Source organism: Motacilla alba, chromosome 1, assembly GCF_015832195.1.
Source record: "Motacilla alba alba isolate MOTALB_02 chromosome 1, Motacilla_alba_V1.0_pri, whole genome shotgun sequence".
Taxonomy (NCBI): domain Eukaryota; kingdom Metazoa; phylum Chordata; class Aves; order Passeriformes; family Motacillidae; genus Motacilla; species Motacilla alba.
The window spans coordinates 51543274-51560895 of record NC_052016.1 but is presented as its reverse complement, the minus strand read 5'-3'; the positions used below and the strand labels follow the sequence as shown (position 1 = coordinate 51560895).

The 17622-nt window shown below is 37.0% G+C and overlaps 2 protein-coding genes across 4 annotated transcripts in view; one reads left to right on the top strand and one right to left on the bottom strand.

The window, feature by feature from the left end:
• POGLUT3 (protein O-glucosyltransferase 3) overlaps positions 1-5411 on the top strand; it is a 30030-nt gene extending 24619 nt beyond the window's left edge. For 2 of the 3 annotated variants that reach the window (XM_038155841.1, XM_038155820.1), the window contains one exon: positions 1914-5411. The gene's annotated coding sequence lies outside the window, so the exon portion shown is untranslated. The remainder of the gene's footprint in view (positions 1-1913) is intronic. The other variant, XM_038155831.1, reaches the window with a different exon arrangement.
• Positions 4671-17622, bottom strand: part of ATM (ATM serine/threonine kinase) — a 57696-nt gene continuing 44744 nt past the window's right edge. Inside the window, exons 50-63 of the mRNA XM_038155778.1 lie at positions 17283-17490; positions 16585-16698; positions 16021-16179; positions 14746-14884; positions 14312-14394; positions 12920-13060; positions 11851-11967; positions 10535-10684; positions 9668-9833; positions 8378-8464; positions 8182-8296; positions 6543-6606; positions 5754-5890; positions 4671-5628 (exon numbers count right to left, since the gene is read on the bottom strand). Of these exons, the coding sequence (XP_038011706.1) occupies positions 5448-5628; positions 5754-5890; positions 6543-6606; positions 8182-8296; positions 8378-8464; positions 9668-9833; positions 10535-10684; positions 11851-11967; positions 12920-13060; positions 14312-14394; positions 14746-14884; positions 16021-16179; positions 16585-16698; positions 17283-17490 (1861 nt within the window). The 3' untranslated portion in view covers positions 4671-5447. The remainder of the gene's footprint in view (positions 5629-5753; positions 5891-6542; positions 6607-8181; positions 8297-8377; positions 8465-9667; positions 9834-10534; positions 10685-11850; positions 11968-12919; positions 13061-14311; positions 14395-14745; positions 14885-16020; positions 16180-16584; positions 16699-17282; positions 17491-17622) is intronic.

Here is a 17622-nt window from a genome sequence, read left to right as displayed (position 1 = left end):
TTTTGTTAACCGAGATTGTAATACCACTGCATGTGCACTTAATTATTTTAGAATTAAGTTTATTTTGGTTCTGACTGTAGTTTTTGGAGAAAAACAATTAATCAATGATGGCAAATGAATTCCTTTGCAGCACTTCCTTTCCATTTAACACTTCCAATATTAAAAAATAATGTCTTCTTGTAGAAAAAAAACAACAAAAACCAAAAAACTGACAGCAATACATGGGAGTGGTATCATGAATCTTTAATACAAAACAGCTGTTTTTCTTGAAACTGCAAGGATAAATCACTTTCAGATCATAAAAAATTGAGCAACTCTACAAGAAGGAAGTGGTTTCTAAGTGGATGATAATGCATTTTCGGTAAATTCTAGTTACCTCATAGAGAGACTTGGAAGAACAATATCAAAATAGTGAGTTACTCATAAATTGGATATGTTAAATGCATTGTGATAGCCAGCAATAAAAGTAAATTACTTATTTTATATAGAGAACATGTTGTAACAGCCTCCTCCTCCAGTTAAGAAATCCATTAAACTCCTTGGTGTATAGTCAGTTGGATCACTCCTGTACTGAGATATTCATATTTCTAATAAAGAGTAACTGGAAAATGCAACAGAAATGTAAAAATATTTTTAATACAATCATATTAGTTCATTAAAATGGTTTTATAGACATGCAATTTCTTAAAGCATTATTTAACTCTAGAAGCTTCAAGCATGCCTATAATTAAGAGATGAGTAGTTCTTTTGTAGCAACAAGCTATAAAAAGACCCCTCAGCTACAACTGTAATGCAGATGCTGTAATGAAACCAGAAAACAATAAGTGAAGCAGGGGAGGGACAGGCTGAGAGCCACATTCAGTAAGGGCTTTTGAAATTAAAAAAAAAAAGTGTACTTTATAACCATTAGAACAAAGACTCAGAAAATAGTGTAGGAGCGAGAAGGTAAGTGGTTGAGAAGAACAGTGAAAAACAGGGAGCCCACAAGCTGACTTCAATGTTTTACATAAAGCAAAACGGGTAATTTGGAACTGCATGATGACAGGACACTTTTGCTTGAAGTAATTGTTGCATATCCTGAGGAGAAGCAGAGGCTCAAAGGTTTGTGTTTATCTTTCTGTACATAATGTCTGCCTTAACACAATACCTCGTGTATTGTCAGTGCTTTACGAGACCTTGTGTGTAAATGACAGAATTAAGGTGAGCAGATAAGAGGTAATTACAATGAGATGTGTGTCACATGGCGGTTTGCAGCCACAGTGGTTTTCACAGACCTAAATAAAATGATTTAAAACTGGTTTTAATTACACTGGTAGGACAGCTGTATGCTGATAGGGCATCAGTTTCTGTGTTTTGACATAGCCAAGGGGCTCTTAGTGTGTATGATCTACTTATGCATTATGCAATGCATAGGTGTGTTAACATAATAAACTGATTAAGGTAGTGAGGCAAGTCTAAAAACCAAAACAAAATCATTTAAAGACCCAGATTCTCCTTTTCTTTACATTGAGATGATTGAAATGATTTGATTTAATTTAGGACTCACACTGCTGTCTAGAAAAAAAATCCACCAACAAACTTATTTTGCGAGGAATCATTTTTTATTTTAAACTATGGAACAATATCAAGTGGAAATTATTAAGTAAAAAAAAAAAAGACTCAAACCCCAGAGCATTGATATCAGATATGTCTCATAATTACAGAAACTACTTTGTTAGATGTGCCATCTTAATGAAGTTTAATTTGCTTATATCTCCATTTCTGCAGCACAAACAGAACTGTCTCTAGCTTTGATTTTATTTGGTTGTTTTAAAGTTTTAAGTTAGTGTTATAAGGTTTTGTAGCAGGTATATGTATAGTGTAATTTTAAAGATGTAAATTATATATTTACTTGTGTTTCCACTCTTGTTTAGACTTCCAGGTTATTAAGTCACAATATGATCCATATCCACACCATAGCTTCAGTGGAACTGAGGCTTTGACTCCCTTTCAAGAAGCAGAAACAGATTTCATATCAGGATCAGATGTAACACCAGTAAGTTCACTTTTTCTCTGAGAAAAACCTTTTTGCAATGGATACAAATCCTAAGTAGTAATTTTTCTAGTATTTGTTTATGTCTTCTCTACTCCGTTGTGGAGTTGTAATTTCAGCAGAAAAGCTGACTAAACAAGCACGGCCTGACTGAAAAAGCAAATATCAGCTGCTTTGATAGTGGACTCTGCTGTTTACAAACACCAATGTCAATGTCCTGCTCAAAATGAATTTGCAATAATGAGTTTATCAGAATGCATTACTTCAGAGCACAGCACAAGGCTTCTGCACAGTAGATTGCTGAATTAATGCTCAAACTTTATACTAAAGCTGAAAAAGTTGTTACAAACTGATGCTTTATTTTTAGTTCGTTACCAGGATTTTTTAATCTTTAAGCTGTTTCAGCAACAAGTACTTAAATACATTTTGCCTGTAAAGATATCCCCTCTGAACTGTGATTGTTCTCTCTCTCTGTCCCAGGCTGTTTGCTTTACTTCTGGCAGTTGACAACACAGATGTTCCTCAGGAGAGAATGTTGTGAGGGGATGTTTTGTCGCAGTCAGTATTGCTTTTAGGGAAGACGAAGCCAAACCACAGGGCTTGTCTGCAGCATCAGCCCTAAGCCCTGAAGAACCATGGAATGCACCTTGGATTTTGCTTAACTAAAGTCTTTGCCTTTATTGCTAAATAACAAAGGGGTGAGGGAGCACGAGCACCATGGGTCAAGCAAGCGGGGGCCCTGGTGCCCCACACTGCTCAGTCATCACCTACTTTATGGGCTCAGCTTCAGGCAGCACCACTTGGCTTTTTCTCAGCTTTAGTTTGTCAGAGAGCTCGTTTCAGAAACAGTGCAAAAGGGACAGGGGATAGCACTGCCTGGGGTTTGGCTCAACAGCGTTTGTATACACTGGTCTGTGGGTGCAGGCAGTCTGGTAGGAAAAGGAAATGCAAACCAATGTGAAGACAGTAAGAGATAGTAAGCAAGGTTGGTTAGACATTGCTTCCTCTTTATGTCTGATTAGAGTAACTGACTTAGCCTTTAGTTTTTGAGTAAGGTGATGTTACTTTCTAATTAAAGACTTACATAAAGTGTGAGCTATTTCAGGTATCTTGGCAAACTTTGTGGAATGAAAATCTTAACCAAGGAGCACTGGTCCTGTTCTGACGTGCCAGCTGTCTGAACACAGGTCAGGGCACTCCAAGAGTCTCTCCTCTGTGAAAACACTTGTTTTGGGAGTTGCCCATGAGAGGTACTCATTTAGGCAAAATATCTTGATTATTGATAAGTGATATCCAGAACATCCATGGCATGTTCAAGGGCTTGGAAGCAGGGCTGGAGACTTGAAGGAAAAATGTAACTCTCTGTCTAACAATGACTGATTGTGTTGATAAAATTTATGATGTGTGACCTTGCTGGTAAGAAGTGAAGTTCCCTTAAAAGGAAAGCGGGCTGGGAAGTTATGCTGAAGAATGTGCAGACCACAGGCTTCAGCTATTGTTTAACTATGTAATTTCAGGTTTTCCTTTGGCTTGTTGGGCCCAAATCCAACAGTAGTGTCCAGGCAAAGGTGAGCTCAGGGGTACAAGACTGGAAGGTGTCTGGAAATTCCAGGTGAGTCATGAGAAGCGCAACTGCCTTATTTTATACAGTCTGAACTCTATGGAGCACTTTTTGGATAGAGTTCCAAAGCCACTATTTTTTCTGCAGTGGCTTGAGAAACACCTACAACTAAATGTTTGGTCTTCTAGAAATCAGAATCTATCTCTATGGGAAATCTCAAGGACTCTCTACCACAGACAGAGGTAGTTTGGGGAAAGAGTATGTGGAGGCAAGGCTGGGTTTGTATGGAAGAGTTAACAACTGATGAGAATCTAAACGATCTGTATCTAGATGGAAAAAAATCACTTAAAAGCAGGATCTGCTCTCCTTTTACTAAGGCTATAAAAATACTAAAATTATTAATAAGAGACAGTAACAATTTTTGGGTGCAGACAGATATGGAATACACTGACATTATAGATCACCCCAGGAGAGTCTCTGGTGAAGAAAAATACTTAAAGGACTTTTTGTTCAGTCCTTTCCTACCTGCCATTGCTTGATAGGACATTTCTCCCTACGTGTCCTTTAAATTTCACATAAAGAGCACGGGCTCTGTCAGTTACTTTAATTTTCAGAGAACAAACAGACCATCGGACAGTATTTCCTCCCCACAAAAAAAAAGCCAGGATGTGCTTTTGGTTACAAGGATCAACAGAAATTTATGTCAGCTGCATGAAAACACACTACAAGAGACTCATTCTGCCATACAGACAATATCTTATAGCATAAAAGTTGTGGGAACACTGTACAAATAAAAACCCATTAAATGCTGATTGGAACAGGAGTTCTTCATTTATACTGCCGTAAAAATATTGCATGAAATGTAAAGATAATGTAAGGGTACACCAACCTTTATTCCTATTTTGAAATATAAAGATGGTTTGGGAAGATTTATTAACTATGCAATTACCATTATCTGAATGGATTCTCTGATTATCCATATTCATTGACTACCTGATTTTTTACTTTTAAGAAGGAGCAATGTCTTCTGTAAAACCACATGCACTCAGAATGAGATTTTTGTGCTCGGAACACAACTTCAGTGTTTCTGAGAGGTGTTTACTGCAGATACAGTGACTGCTTTACAGGCATTTCCAATACACTAAGTTTCATTGTACAGTCAATATGTCTTGTCAAGGAAGTCAGAGCAACAAAAGCTAACTATTTTTTATTATTTTTTACTATTAGAGTAATATAAAGTACCAGCATAATTTAATTTACAATAGGAAAAAAAAAGCAGCATATTTTATTTGACCTAAAGTTGTCATTTATATACAGAAGTGTCCCTTCAACTAAGCTTAAAAAACCCCCACCCCAAAACCCCTTGATTCATTACACATGAGGTTCTCTGGTTTTCTTTTCTTTCACTGTGAAAATAAAGTATAACCCCCTTTTAGAAATGTAGTTTAACTGGTTACATCATGAATCCTGGTTTTTGGATCATCCATTCTATGCAGTCATGTTACCACTACCAGATCCAAGAGTCCTGCATTTTAGCAGATACACAGCAGTGATGAATCTCATGTTTTTAGAACACAGCACATCCAGTCTGCCCAAGCAAAGTCCTTGTGGGTCACAAGGAACAGCAAAGCAGTGCTTGGTGGTTTAGACTGTAAGATGAATCTAAGCAGAATAAAAAATGTTTCTCAGTAACAGGTTATTGAAAAAAAACCCAAACCATCCACCGAATGCTAATATGGATAAGGCATCATGGTTGCTCTTGATATAAATTTTGTGAAATTCCAGTTTGAAATGTTAGAACGCTTGGTGCAAAAAAAATAGTTTTCTTCTAAAAGCGTGCTGGATCCTTCCAAGTCACACCCAGGCTTTCCATCCGTGAAAGAGACGGCACAGATTTTTAGGATCCATGGCCTGTTGTATGAGGAGGTTCACCTGCCCTCCCACACTGAGCACTGTTCCCTCCTCAACACCTTTCAGCTTCTCCTGAAGTCTCATCAGAACACGCTCAGCCACCTTGTTAAAACTCTGGTCATCACTGCTGGCAGAACAAAAAGAAAGAAAAACAGGTGGTCTAGGTAAGGATCCTGAACAATATCCAGTGAGAAAACCATAAAGCAAGGCAACAGTGCAGCAAGAGGAGAGTAAGAAAAAATCTTGCACCTGGCTTTTCTTTTAGGTTCTTGTGGATCAGTACCAAGTGTAGAACTCATGTCAGCCTCATCCTCTGGCCTCTGCTGCAAATACAACGCTTTCAAGGGATTCATGGTCCAGTCAAAAAGAGGATCATAGAGCAGCACCTACAGAGTAAATAAACCTCTTTTTAATTTCAGCTGTTGATTACAGCTAGTTCAGTGCCCTAGCACTGTTGGAAATGCTCACACTAACCACAATATTAGGAGGGTGAGTGTTGTGGTTTGGTTGTCTTTCTTTTTTTTTTTAATCAATAGAATTGGGCTAAATTGGTTAGTAAATAATCCAACAACAAAACTGCCTCTGGGCACTTGCAGGTATTTGTGTTGTTCATACTTCACAAAGTTTTGCCATCAGTCCCACCTCAGCAGTGAATTTTTTAATACACTGCTAGGCACTAAAGAGAATCATTAGCTTTTAATGCATAGTATAACCTGCTTTCAAAAATCAGTTTCATTCTCTTCTTTGTGACTTATGCAAAGAGGATTTAATTCAATCAGTATAACTCCTGCTGTGACTGCTGCACTATGGCTAGAAGCATGTAGGTGTTGAAGAGAACTGCCTGAAGGAAACAGTTTCCACAGAAAATGCACACTGGTTACAAGTTTATCAAAGATTACACGAATTAACAAATCTGACCAACACCACTATGTTCTAATTCACTACAAAACACACTATTTGGTGCAATGATGCATACAAAGACTAGAAACTGAAGATATTCTGGCAAGTTACTATCCAAAGGCATGAAAAAATGCTTACCTCTACAATAGTCAACAAAGCTTCTTGAGAATTTCTCATAACAGCCATTGTTTTCTCACAGCATCTAGAAAATATTTTACAGTATTTTAGGTTATTTTTGGTAAAATGAAATAGGTATTTTTGTAATTTAAATAATGGATATTTTTACTTTAATTAAAATTTCATTTCTAACACAGGAGTAACCTCTCTGATATTTGCACCTGGGGAAAAAAAAGAGAAATTTAGACATATAAAAGCAAGAGAAGACTGCATAGTTCACTGATTATTATTTCTCTGTGGAAAGGGATGACCTGTTTCACTGTCTGAAATATTTTGATATGCAGGATTAACCACTGAGTTAACACTGCCTATTAGGGTGTGCCACAATGGCAGCACTGCTTGGCTGGATGAAAACATGTGCTGGGGTGCTCTGGAACACCTTGGAGAATCTTGGTAGGGCTGTTTTCCATGAAATGAGCAGATCCAGTAGCCAGACTGTAAGCAATTTCTGAAATCTTCCCAATGAGTTTTGGTACAGAAGCAGTTACCTGCATTCGCTCTCAAGCAAACTAAGCTCCTGGAAGGAATGCCAAACTATCCCATGGGACAGGTACTCCTGTGAAAGAGGGATTGGGCCTCCTGTCTACCTCAGGATGAGAACACACGCACCACCAAAGTTAACTGAACACATTCACAGCCAAGGTCCTGTTTACCATTTACACCCAAACTGTTAAGTACAGATCAGGCTGGCTGAGGCAGAAACAGCATCTGCACCAGTGCCTTTGATACCCTTAATTACTTCAGCTGGAGCCCAGCAAGTCATGTTTTTCTGTATCATAGCTTCAGAAGTAATACTAAACTGTGAGTTTGACAGCATCACCTTTAGACTAGAAGTGGCAGTGACTGCTCCTTCACGGGACAAAGGTGTACTAGGAGCTACTTATTAGCCTTAATTGCTGCCTTAGAAAGACAACAACTACACTATGTGCTTTTTTAAAGACATGAAATATGGGCACTGCAAGCATTACTTGACAAACATATCCAAGTCTGGAATGAGAAATGTCCTGCTATTTAGGAATCTCTTGGTGTCATTCACAGAAGGTAGGATGGAGGTTGACTGAAACTGAACTTGTTTGGGATTCTTCTGTTTTGCAGTCCAGATCTATTATGGGATTTATATTTTGCACTTGCAAAGTAATATAAAATATATGATTCAAAAAGGAAAAAATACTCCAAATTACATGGATAAAACTAAACAGAAATTAGTCAAAACAAATTGGTTCTAAGACATTTAACAGCTCCAAATATATAGTACACCTTTGAAAGAAATGCACAGTTCTGAAGGAAAAAAAATCATTCTGAATCAACACTTAGCTGTGGAGCCTTTGGAAACACTGAGCCCTCCCTGAATTCCACAAGAGGATGACAATTACCTGTTGGCAAGTGAACAGTATGAAACACGGAGCAACAAAAATGAGCTTGCAGCTGGTTATATAAATACAAGCATAGGAGTTAAAAGTCAGTATTCAGGTTTGGGTGTTACCAGCAGAAATCTGAGTCCCCTCTCAAGCATCAGAACTATTTAACATGTAACAATCAGAAGGCTGGAAGTGAAGTACTCTGCTGCCTCCTCATCCCTGTGCAATTCAGGAGCACTCACCTTCTGAAGACCCCTTCCACACCGGTGATACCCATTCCATCCACAATGTCCCTGGTTAACCTAAATGGAACCGTCTCTGGTGTGGGAAGGATTTTGCCTTGCTCAAAAGCAACCCCTAAATGAAAGGATAATAAAAGTTTTTTTTTTAAAAAACTAAAGTAAAGAAAAATTAAAGTTCTCTGGCTGTCCTACTTACCCAGATCTATATGCACCAGTTCTGCTGTTTGTTCATCTATCAAGATATTCTGAACATGTCTGTCTCCAAGTCCAAGAATGTAGCCAACTGAAACAAAAATACAAGTGCTGAAACTGTGTCATCAAAACCACAGAAAGCCTCAGAAAGATTACTGTGAGAATATTTCTTCTCCCATATATAGTGTTGCCTAAGGAAAGAGCAAATACCATTCCACAAATCCAAAAAGAAAATGCTGACTGAATGAAATTGCAAAAAGTTTACTGTCATACAGATGTGCATTGTTTTATCTGCTCCAGATTTCTTCCCCATTTCTACTTGTAGATCAAAGATTATCAAATAATATTGCATCTTTCAAAAAAAATCTAAAAATTAAAAGCAAGTGCATAATAAAATCAGGTTTTGTTATTATTACTAATATTAGCAACTCCCCGCAATCAAACAACTGTTGTCTAAGTCAGTTTTTAAAATCTCCAGTGATCCAGATTATAAGATCTTTCATGTAAGCCTATTTCAGTGCTTTACTGTCCCTAAATGTAGAAAAACTCCAAACTGTATTTCCCTTTCTGCAATTTACACCTCTTACTGTTTTTATTAGCTGATGGACATGGACAGCAGAGTATTTCCTACAAAAATCTTTCATCTGAATTGTACTAAACTGCAGATTTACTTCTTTTTCTCCAGTAAATAGGGAGTGCACAAACATGTTACCTTGTTACCTTCTAAAATAGGATCTACTGTAATGTCTAAAATCTGCTAACAAATGTCTTCCAGAGACTCAGGACAGACTTGAGTCATGCAGGAAAAAATCCACAGTACTTACATTTAAGTACTTATTTTTCTTTATTATGACAGGACAAACAAGGCATAATAACCAAGCTTAAATAACCATTTCAGCCATGGATAATAATGCCAGTACAAAGACAGTAAAAGACTGAGCTTTTCAATGCAGCTGAAGCATCAGAGGCTACACATGAAATTAATAAATTTTAAACCAAAACAACAGAAATAAAGTCAGGTTAAAAAAACCCAAACTACCAGAATTTAAGAAAACAAACCACTATAAACAAAGAAACACAGAATTTCATTCTTCCTTCTGCAGCAAAAATGGGGGTGTGGAGGAACAAATCAGAAATCTTAATTACAAACATAATGCTGATGTTCTTGCTGGCCTTTTTTGACCCCTACTAGGCCTTTTTTGACATGTGACAAAAGTAGGACAGCCACTATGTCTGAAATGGTAGAAACTCTTTGGTTGTGTAGCCTAAAAAGACAGTGCAATGAATCCAATACCTATAGAAGATGTAGCCACACTGCGAGTGTACGCCAATCGTTTCTCAAACCACACAGCTGGGTCCAGGAATTTCTCCATGCAGAAATACCGGAACACAGGTTGAAACTTCTCACAGACTTCCATGAAGATTCTGTATTTCTCTTCAGAATGCTTCTTTTGGGCATCCTTTCAACACATAAGAAATGTTTTACCCACGACTAACTGCTTCAGAAGGAAATGACCTCTTCTTGCCATTCTACCCACCTCCCCTCTATCAAATGCTGTTACCACTTCTTTCTCTTTCTGAACTAAGAATCATTGTCCTTTTGCTGCAGCAATTATTAATGCCCCTAATCTGTCTTACTAAACAATTCTATTTTTATACACAACTCAAAGGCTAAAAAACATGGGAAAAACCACTCCTACTTCCTTGATGCAGCAGGTGCATGTGTTTTATAGGCATGTGGAGGTAAATGGATCTTGTTGGGAGACACTTCCTTTCTTTGCGCTCTGTTCTGGTACCTCTGCTTGTCTGATGGCCTCATGTCACTGTGAGTAAGCCATTCTCACTTATTCCCAATGCAAATGCTCCACCAAGCATAAAAACATACCTTTATCCTGTTACTACAATAGCAATTTGAAAGGAAATAGATTTTTGCACAATCTTGGGTATATAAAGTAACAAGTATACTTGACTGCAATTTTGTAAACTTATGGTGAGGTGATCTGTGGAACTGAACTGAAAGTCTGAGTATCTATTCATTCCATGCCACTGGTCACATACCAAAAGCATAGTACAAAGTTCTCCATAAATTCCACCCCCCTCCCCCCAGTAAATATTATGAATCAGCTATTTTTTTGTGTTTTTTTAAGTTATTTGGACTCACCAGCATTATTTTCTGACACTGAGAACTGGAGTAATCCTTTGGCCTGTATCTCTTGTGAGCTGAATCTTCAGCATTCACAAGGAACTCCCCGATGGGAGTTGTTCCTGAGCACCACTCCAGAACTCCACTTCTCTGGGAAAGGGGAACCACCTGGAAAAGCAAAACCACAGAGGGAAGATTATACATGGGAGAAGGCTATACACACTAAACTATGAATACACACCCTGCAGAGCATGGATGCACATTCCTGTTTGTTTAAAAAGACAAAGAAGGCCAAACCATGCAGCTGACACCTCAATATATCTTCTAAATATATACATATATCAAAATCCACACAAACATTTTCTACTTAATAATTGCAATTTTTTCCTAGCCCAGTGAACCTTCCACTAGACATGTAATGATTAGCTATTGCCTATTTCCCTCAATTTCCTTTTCTTATGGAAGTCTCTTTATCTCATAATGCAACACACATTCTATTTTTCCCTGCTGTCGCTCATTTTTAGACACATAGAAACCAAACCTGAGTCTTACTTGAAAATTATTCAAAAAAGTGACTTTAACTCCACCTGAGAATTCTTAAAACCATGCTAGCAATTCAGATAAGCACCTTAAAAGATTCCAGAGTGCACATTTCTCATTTGTCAAAGAGAAGAGCCTATACTTTGAGAGTACTTATTCACAGGTCACCTTCACAGCTATTATTATAATGCCAAGTACATAAAGAGAAGGAAGAAGGAAAAGTTCCCATTTAAATACCCTTTCTGCATTCACAATAAGAGTTTATTGCAATTCTTATTCCCAATTCCAATTCCCAGTTCTGATTCCAATATGATTTGGAATCGTATTCTCAAGTCCAAAAAAAACCAGTTCAAATTCTGCATGAAAGACCCTAGATGGGACTTCTGACTTTATTTATAAGGAATATTGCAAGACTAGAATTAATTATTAATTAAGGAATATCACAAGGCAAATGAGAATTCATAAACAAACTTGTATGTTCAAGTTAATTGACTAGCAACTTACGATTTAATGACAGTGCATAACCTAATTTCTTTTCAATTACAAGTTCATATAAAGAAATCTTTGAAGAGTATTTAAATATATATTAGGCACCAATAAAGTTCTTTTAATGATTGGAAAAAAAATAAATTTTAATAAATATATTGTTTATTCCATACCTTAAGGCAGAGCGACTACTTTAATAGCCCATAAATAAAAATCCTTTTATATTGCATTTGGGTTAAAAAGAGGGGAAGGGGGAAATACGCTTTATTTCTCTGCTGCCACAGAGAAAATTTAGGGTTCAGGGTTACCTTGTATCTTCGGATGTTTAATTTCCTCTTTCTTGTTTCAGTGTTTTGCTGGAGCAATGTATTGCACATTTGGAAAACTTGTTGCATGACAGCATCTTGTCTCAGGTCATCACGCCCCTTCAGTATAAACACAAAAAGCAGTTGAAAAACACTTCTCAGCATCCATTGCTTGCTCAGCAAGTAAAAAAATTATTTTTAAAATTGCACAAAACACAAGTTACTTTTCCGTAATAATCACTTGCAATAAAATGTAATTAACAGTCGTTTTTTCCTCTGTATTTGGTTTTCTGTTAGTGCTCAGCTGCTTAAACAGAACCATTAACTTAAATCATCACCTTTTTTTTATGTTATTTGATTCAGGTTTCAAACAACCTACATGTCTTATGGTTCTCTTTTTAAAAACAGGTATTTGATTCATCATTGTTTAGCAAGCCAGCACACAGGTGAAGCAGCATCAGTTGGCACTGCAGTTCTGATTGCTGGATGCAGATCTAGTGATTCATGCTTCTCTTTAAAGCTTTGAAAACTAACCCATACTTAGCAGCAAAACAGACTTCTCCCAGCAACTGCCCAATGTTTGCATTCAAAGAGAGAATGAAATCAGCTGAGTCTAAGGAGAAATAAAAGTTTTTTAGAGATCTTTACTTCTATGTGCATGCTTTTGATTGTCTCTGAATTGCAAATACTTTTTTATATGGGGAAGAACAAAGGAGGTATTTAACAGAATACATTGATAATTCTTCTTTACAGAACACTTCAAGTCACCAGCTGAGACATGACCACCAAGTCTAGTAGTTATCAGGTAAGCTACTAGATATGAATTATATGCACTGCTGAAAAAATAATTGCAAACATATTTAATATAATTACTTATTATTTATATTACTTATTAATACTTCACAATTTCGTTTATTAAAGCATTCCTCAACTGAGAAAACTGACAGTGAAGTGTGAAAAGTCTGCTCATGGTACAGAAATGATACATGAGAAAACTGACAGGAGAACTTAAAAAAAAAAAAATTCCAGCATGCTAAGTCTCTGAGATGTCATTACAACTGACAGAACCCACCTTAACCAGCTGTCTCCTTTCTTTACCATCTGATCCTACACAATCTATTATTTTAGGCAGATTTATGCCTCCTGCTAAACGAAATTCTCGCTTGAACGAACTTATTGTCACCAAATTTTCGTATTGTCCTGTGGGATCCACCTGAAATGAAAAATACATTAAAATGAATGTAAATATTACCTCCATTTCACTCAGACAAAGCAGTAATAAGTTGTTTGCAAACATCATTAGCAGACTATATGCTAAATATTAATATGAGCACTCATCACCTAACAAAGATAATACCACAAAGGCTATGAAAATATGCTGAGCAAAGGGTTTTTTTTTATTCCTCCTTGTTCACCTCATTGGTAGAGGGGACGTGGTACTGCAGACTTCCACTAAACAAGCTGCAACATAATGTTAGCTGGTCCCAGCTAGCACTGTCCCAAGAAACTGCTCACTTATAGCTGGGGAGCATTAGGCTTAGACTAATTCTAAGGACCAAATCTACAATCCCAAACGTGCGGCAGGGTACAGGATCTATACCTCAGCCACCCCCTGTATCCTCATGCCCCAGAGGAATAATGCCCCAGGAGGCTACATCACAGACCTGCAGCCATTTCAGTCAGTCTGTACTTGAGGAGGAGGAGAAGAAAGGCAAAGAAAAGAATGATCCACTTGTACAAAGAAGCAACACCTGGGGCCAACTGGAGCCCTCCAAGCAGATGTTATTTAGCATGGGTGGCAACTTCTTGTTTCTGAAGTCAAATACCTCAAAGCAGTCCCTTGACTTATTCAGCTTTATAGACATAGCCTGAGGGATTTCAACGTGAGGAATTCTGGTCTTGCAACATTTAAACTTAGATGCTGGTCAAAAAAGCAACTCTACGCTCCTGAAACTGTGTAGTTTCCCAGGTGGAGTGTGTGGTATCAAAAGGTGATACCCATCCAGCCAATGGGAATGGATCATTGCCCATTACTGAATGGTAAAAGCACAGGAACAGCAGAAGAGGCACACCTATTAATTCTCACACCTTCTGTGACATTCAGTTGCCTCCCTGAAACTCTGAGCTAGCACCTACAACACAGGAGATTCACTCTCCCAAATCCCCTGTGTGTGTTAGGGAGCTCACTATGATATCACCTTTTGATAATGAGAGACTACTCAGAGGTAACAGTGGCAAACTGTCTTTGTACAATAAACCACTATCCAGCAGACATAATGCCTGGGATCAAGGTCTTCTAAGGAAACCATCTCACCCTGCACCTCCCACCTGACAAGGAAGCATCCCCACAGGTGGACCTGTAAAAACGATGGGAATTAGATGAAGAGATGACTGCTATTACAAAAGCTTGAAGACAATTCTATGATGATGGTATTACAGTGTATATTTTTTCAACTTCAGTCACCTTAATTTCCATGGTAGGAACAGCAACATCCTCCAAGTTCTTCAGTTTAATGATTGGCTGGTCAGCTGGAATACTTATTCCTTCTGTAATTAAGAGGAATTAATATTTTTAAATTCAGAGCTATAAAAATACACCTGAATTGACAAAACCCAGCTTAAATTGCTTTTGGGACCCAAAACCTCAGTGCATACTTTTACTGAGCTGATAATGATGACCACAGGACAACTGGTGATTTTTGGAGTTTCATACTAAGGGTCTGAGCCCTACAGTGCAAGTAATTACTATGACTTTTAATCCAGACAACATTCTGTATCTATCAAAAATAGGACACAATTTAACTAAATATCAGTATTTAGAAATACACTTTTTAATCTGAGAAAATAAAACCTATCTTCATGATTAAAACAAAAAAAAAAAGTTTTCTTAAGACTTACTTCTTTCAGATTTCCACGGAGAAGAATCTAAATTTGCTAATGTGATGTAAGCATCACAAAGTGCTTCAATGTCTCTAACCATAGGAGCTCTTTTTTTCCTTACAATATTCATTATCGTGCTGGCAGCTTCCATTCTGTCCTAAAAAACCCAAGGAAAACAAACATCAGATCTTGTAAACTACATTTTTTAATATTAAAGATGCATCATAACATGCAGTCAATTAAGTACAACTGAGATATGTCCTATGAAAAAAGCCCTTTATGAGATGACCTGAAATAATTATAAGAAAAAATTCTGTGCTGTCTGATCTGAGATAATGAGTGATGTAAAATATTATTGGCAATGGAGAGGGAGCAAACCTGTCCAGGCAAAGCGCAAGAGACATGCAAAAGTTCTTCAGAAAAAAAGGTAGACAGGTTCTTAGATGTTCTTTCACCATCTGCCTGCTTCTGTTATTTCTTCCTAGCTGAAGAAAAAAATCTTGTATGCAAAAGATAGAAACCTGTCCATGCATTCCTTCTGTGCCTGGCTCTGAGAGACTTACTCTAGCATAATCCCAATCCTAAGGAAGGGAATCACAAAAGAACTACAGATGTGAGAGAAAGGCAAAAAAAAAGCCACATAAAAATGTGGTGAAAAAATGTATCAGTGTGGGGGGCAAGAGGACAATGACAACCAACCTTGTCAGGCCTACAATGATGGGGGAAAGAAGCGGCAACACTTTAGATGTGGGATGATTCCAAAGACAGGTTAAACAAAAATTAAGCAAAACCAACATCATAATGAAACCACAGTTCAGTATTACCTATCAGCATGGCTTTTAACATATCAAGGACCAAAAGATACACTGCACAAGGCAAACTGCTTAGATGGAACATGTTACCAACTCAAAACAGAAAAAATACCCAATTCAGTATGTACTTTCAACAATAAAGCCACTCAAGTCTTTGTTGCATCTAAAATGCCTTTTACAGAATGACACATCAGGGACTTTTATCACAAGAGTCTGCAATAATCAGGGCTATTTGTGGCACAAAACATTAACCGTATTTTGCTCAAACCTGCAATGATTTCTTTCAATAATAATTACCTACATATGCACAAAAGGGGTTTTTTAATTATTAAAAGTACTGTTTCCCTCCTCCTGCTTCTTAACAAAAGTCTGCTAATGAGCTCTATACTAAATACTCCTCTACATGTTTTGGGTTTTTTTAATTTTTTAACAAAATTAAAGGATTGAATGTGATTAATAGAATAGAAGTTTTTGTAGTCACCACATCAAGCTGGGAGATCTCTTTTGGTGCATTTTTAATTAACTTAATTCTTCTTATTGCATCTGGTTTTGCAAGGAGCTCATCTTTGTTAGCATTAGCCAAAGCTAATATTATAAACAAAGTATGATGTGGATGATCCAGTGAAATTCGAGACATTAGCTGCAAACAAAAGAAAAAGATCTCATTATTGAAAACAGTACAGAAGAAAAAAACCCCAATACTTAATTGACATTATTATTTCATTTGAACTTCTAAGGTCCCTAAGACGAAATAAAAGGTAATACTTTCCACAACTGAAAAAACATTCAAGTAGATTTCTATAACTGCATAAAACTACTCTTATACTACAAGAAAATCAAAAAAGTTGATTTTTTAATTTAAGAAATGAAAGAAGTCCCCAATCCTCTTCCCCCACCATACTGATTTGGCATCACTCATTTTTAGTACACACATCACCAACGTAACTTGTTTAGCTATAACTGCTCAGAGGAAGGTGGATATTGTTTAGAAGTAGGCACTACCAAGCCAATCAAGGTATCTTTAGATAAGAAAAGCAAAAATTACATTATTCAGAACTTCATGAAATCCTAAACCACCCATCATCTTTGTTCCCATTCGAGCAGCCAGCTGGTACATCAGAGGCAAGAACTTGTATGAAGGGATCTTCTGTGCATTTTCCTGTAGGAAAGAAAATTCAGTTAGAGAGCTGTACTAAACTAAACTGGCTGTACTAAACCTAACAAAAACTGCAGTAATAATAATAATAATAATAATAATAATAATTTAAAATTAAGAATTATCATGGCTGTCTGATCAAGCAGCAATTCAGTGAGTATCACATCATCTTGGCCCATGTCTCCTAAATGTTGCAAGGCCTCCCTAGAAGTACTATTTTCTATTCTACCTTTCATGGCCTTTCACCTGAAAGTATATATAATATAAACAAGAATAATGTACCTAAGGATGTTGAAGATGTGGAGATTCCAAGGCATTTGAAGAACAAGGGGACCACAGTAAACGATCATGAGATACATTTAATCATACAGACTTATCAAATTAAAATGCTAATAAAGTTAAATTAAAATACATTGAGAACTACAGGTCTCACTGATGAAAAACTGATTGATAAGCAATGACAACTGAAAAAAGCAAGTCTTCAGGAAAAGTTAAGAAGCTACATAATTCATCTTCGAGAAATACAGGAGAAGAAGATGAATATTTATTTGCCAAAGCATTAGGAAAAAAATGGAGCAAACATATACCTTCATCATTTCATTGACTCTGTCAACTCCAGAATTTTCAAGCCAGAGGGAACAGAGCCGGAATATCCACATATCATGTTCTTCTCCACTAAGTAAACAGTTGATGTAGTTCTCCACTGCTTTACACAAGAAGCGTTTACGGTCCTCAGTCAGGGCTTGTATTGCCCCTTCATCCAGCTCAAGTTCTCGCTGAACCTTCACTGTGTATCTGCATGAACAGATGTCATGTTTAAACAACAAATTATTTCTTAATCAACTTACAGCAAGGCATTCTCTAGGTCTCTGTCTCACTGATTTAACATTTTTTAAGTTGTTCTGTACGTACAAGCACAATAAAATA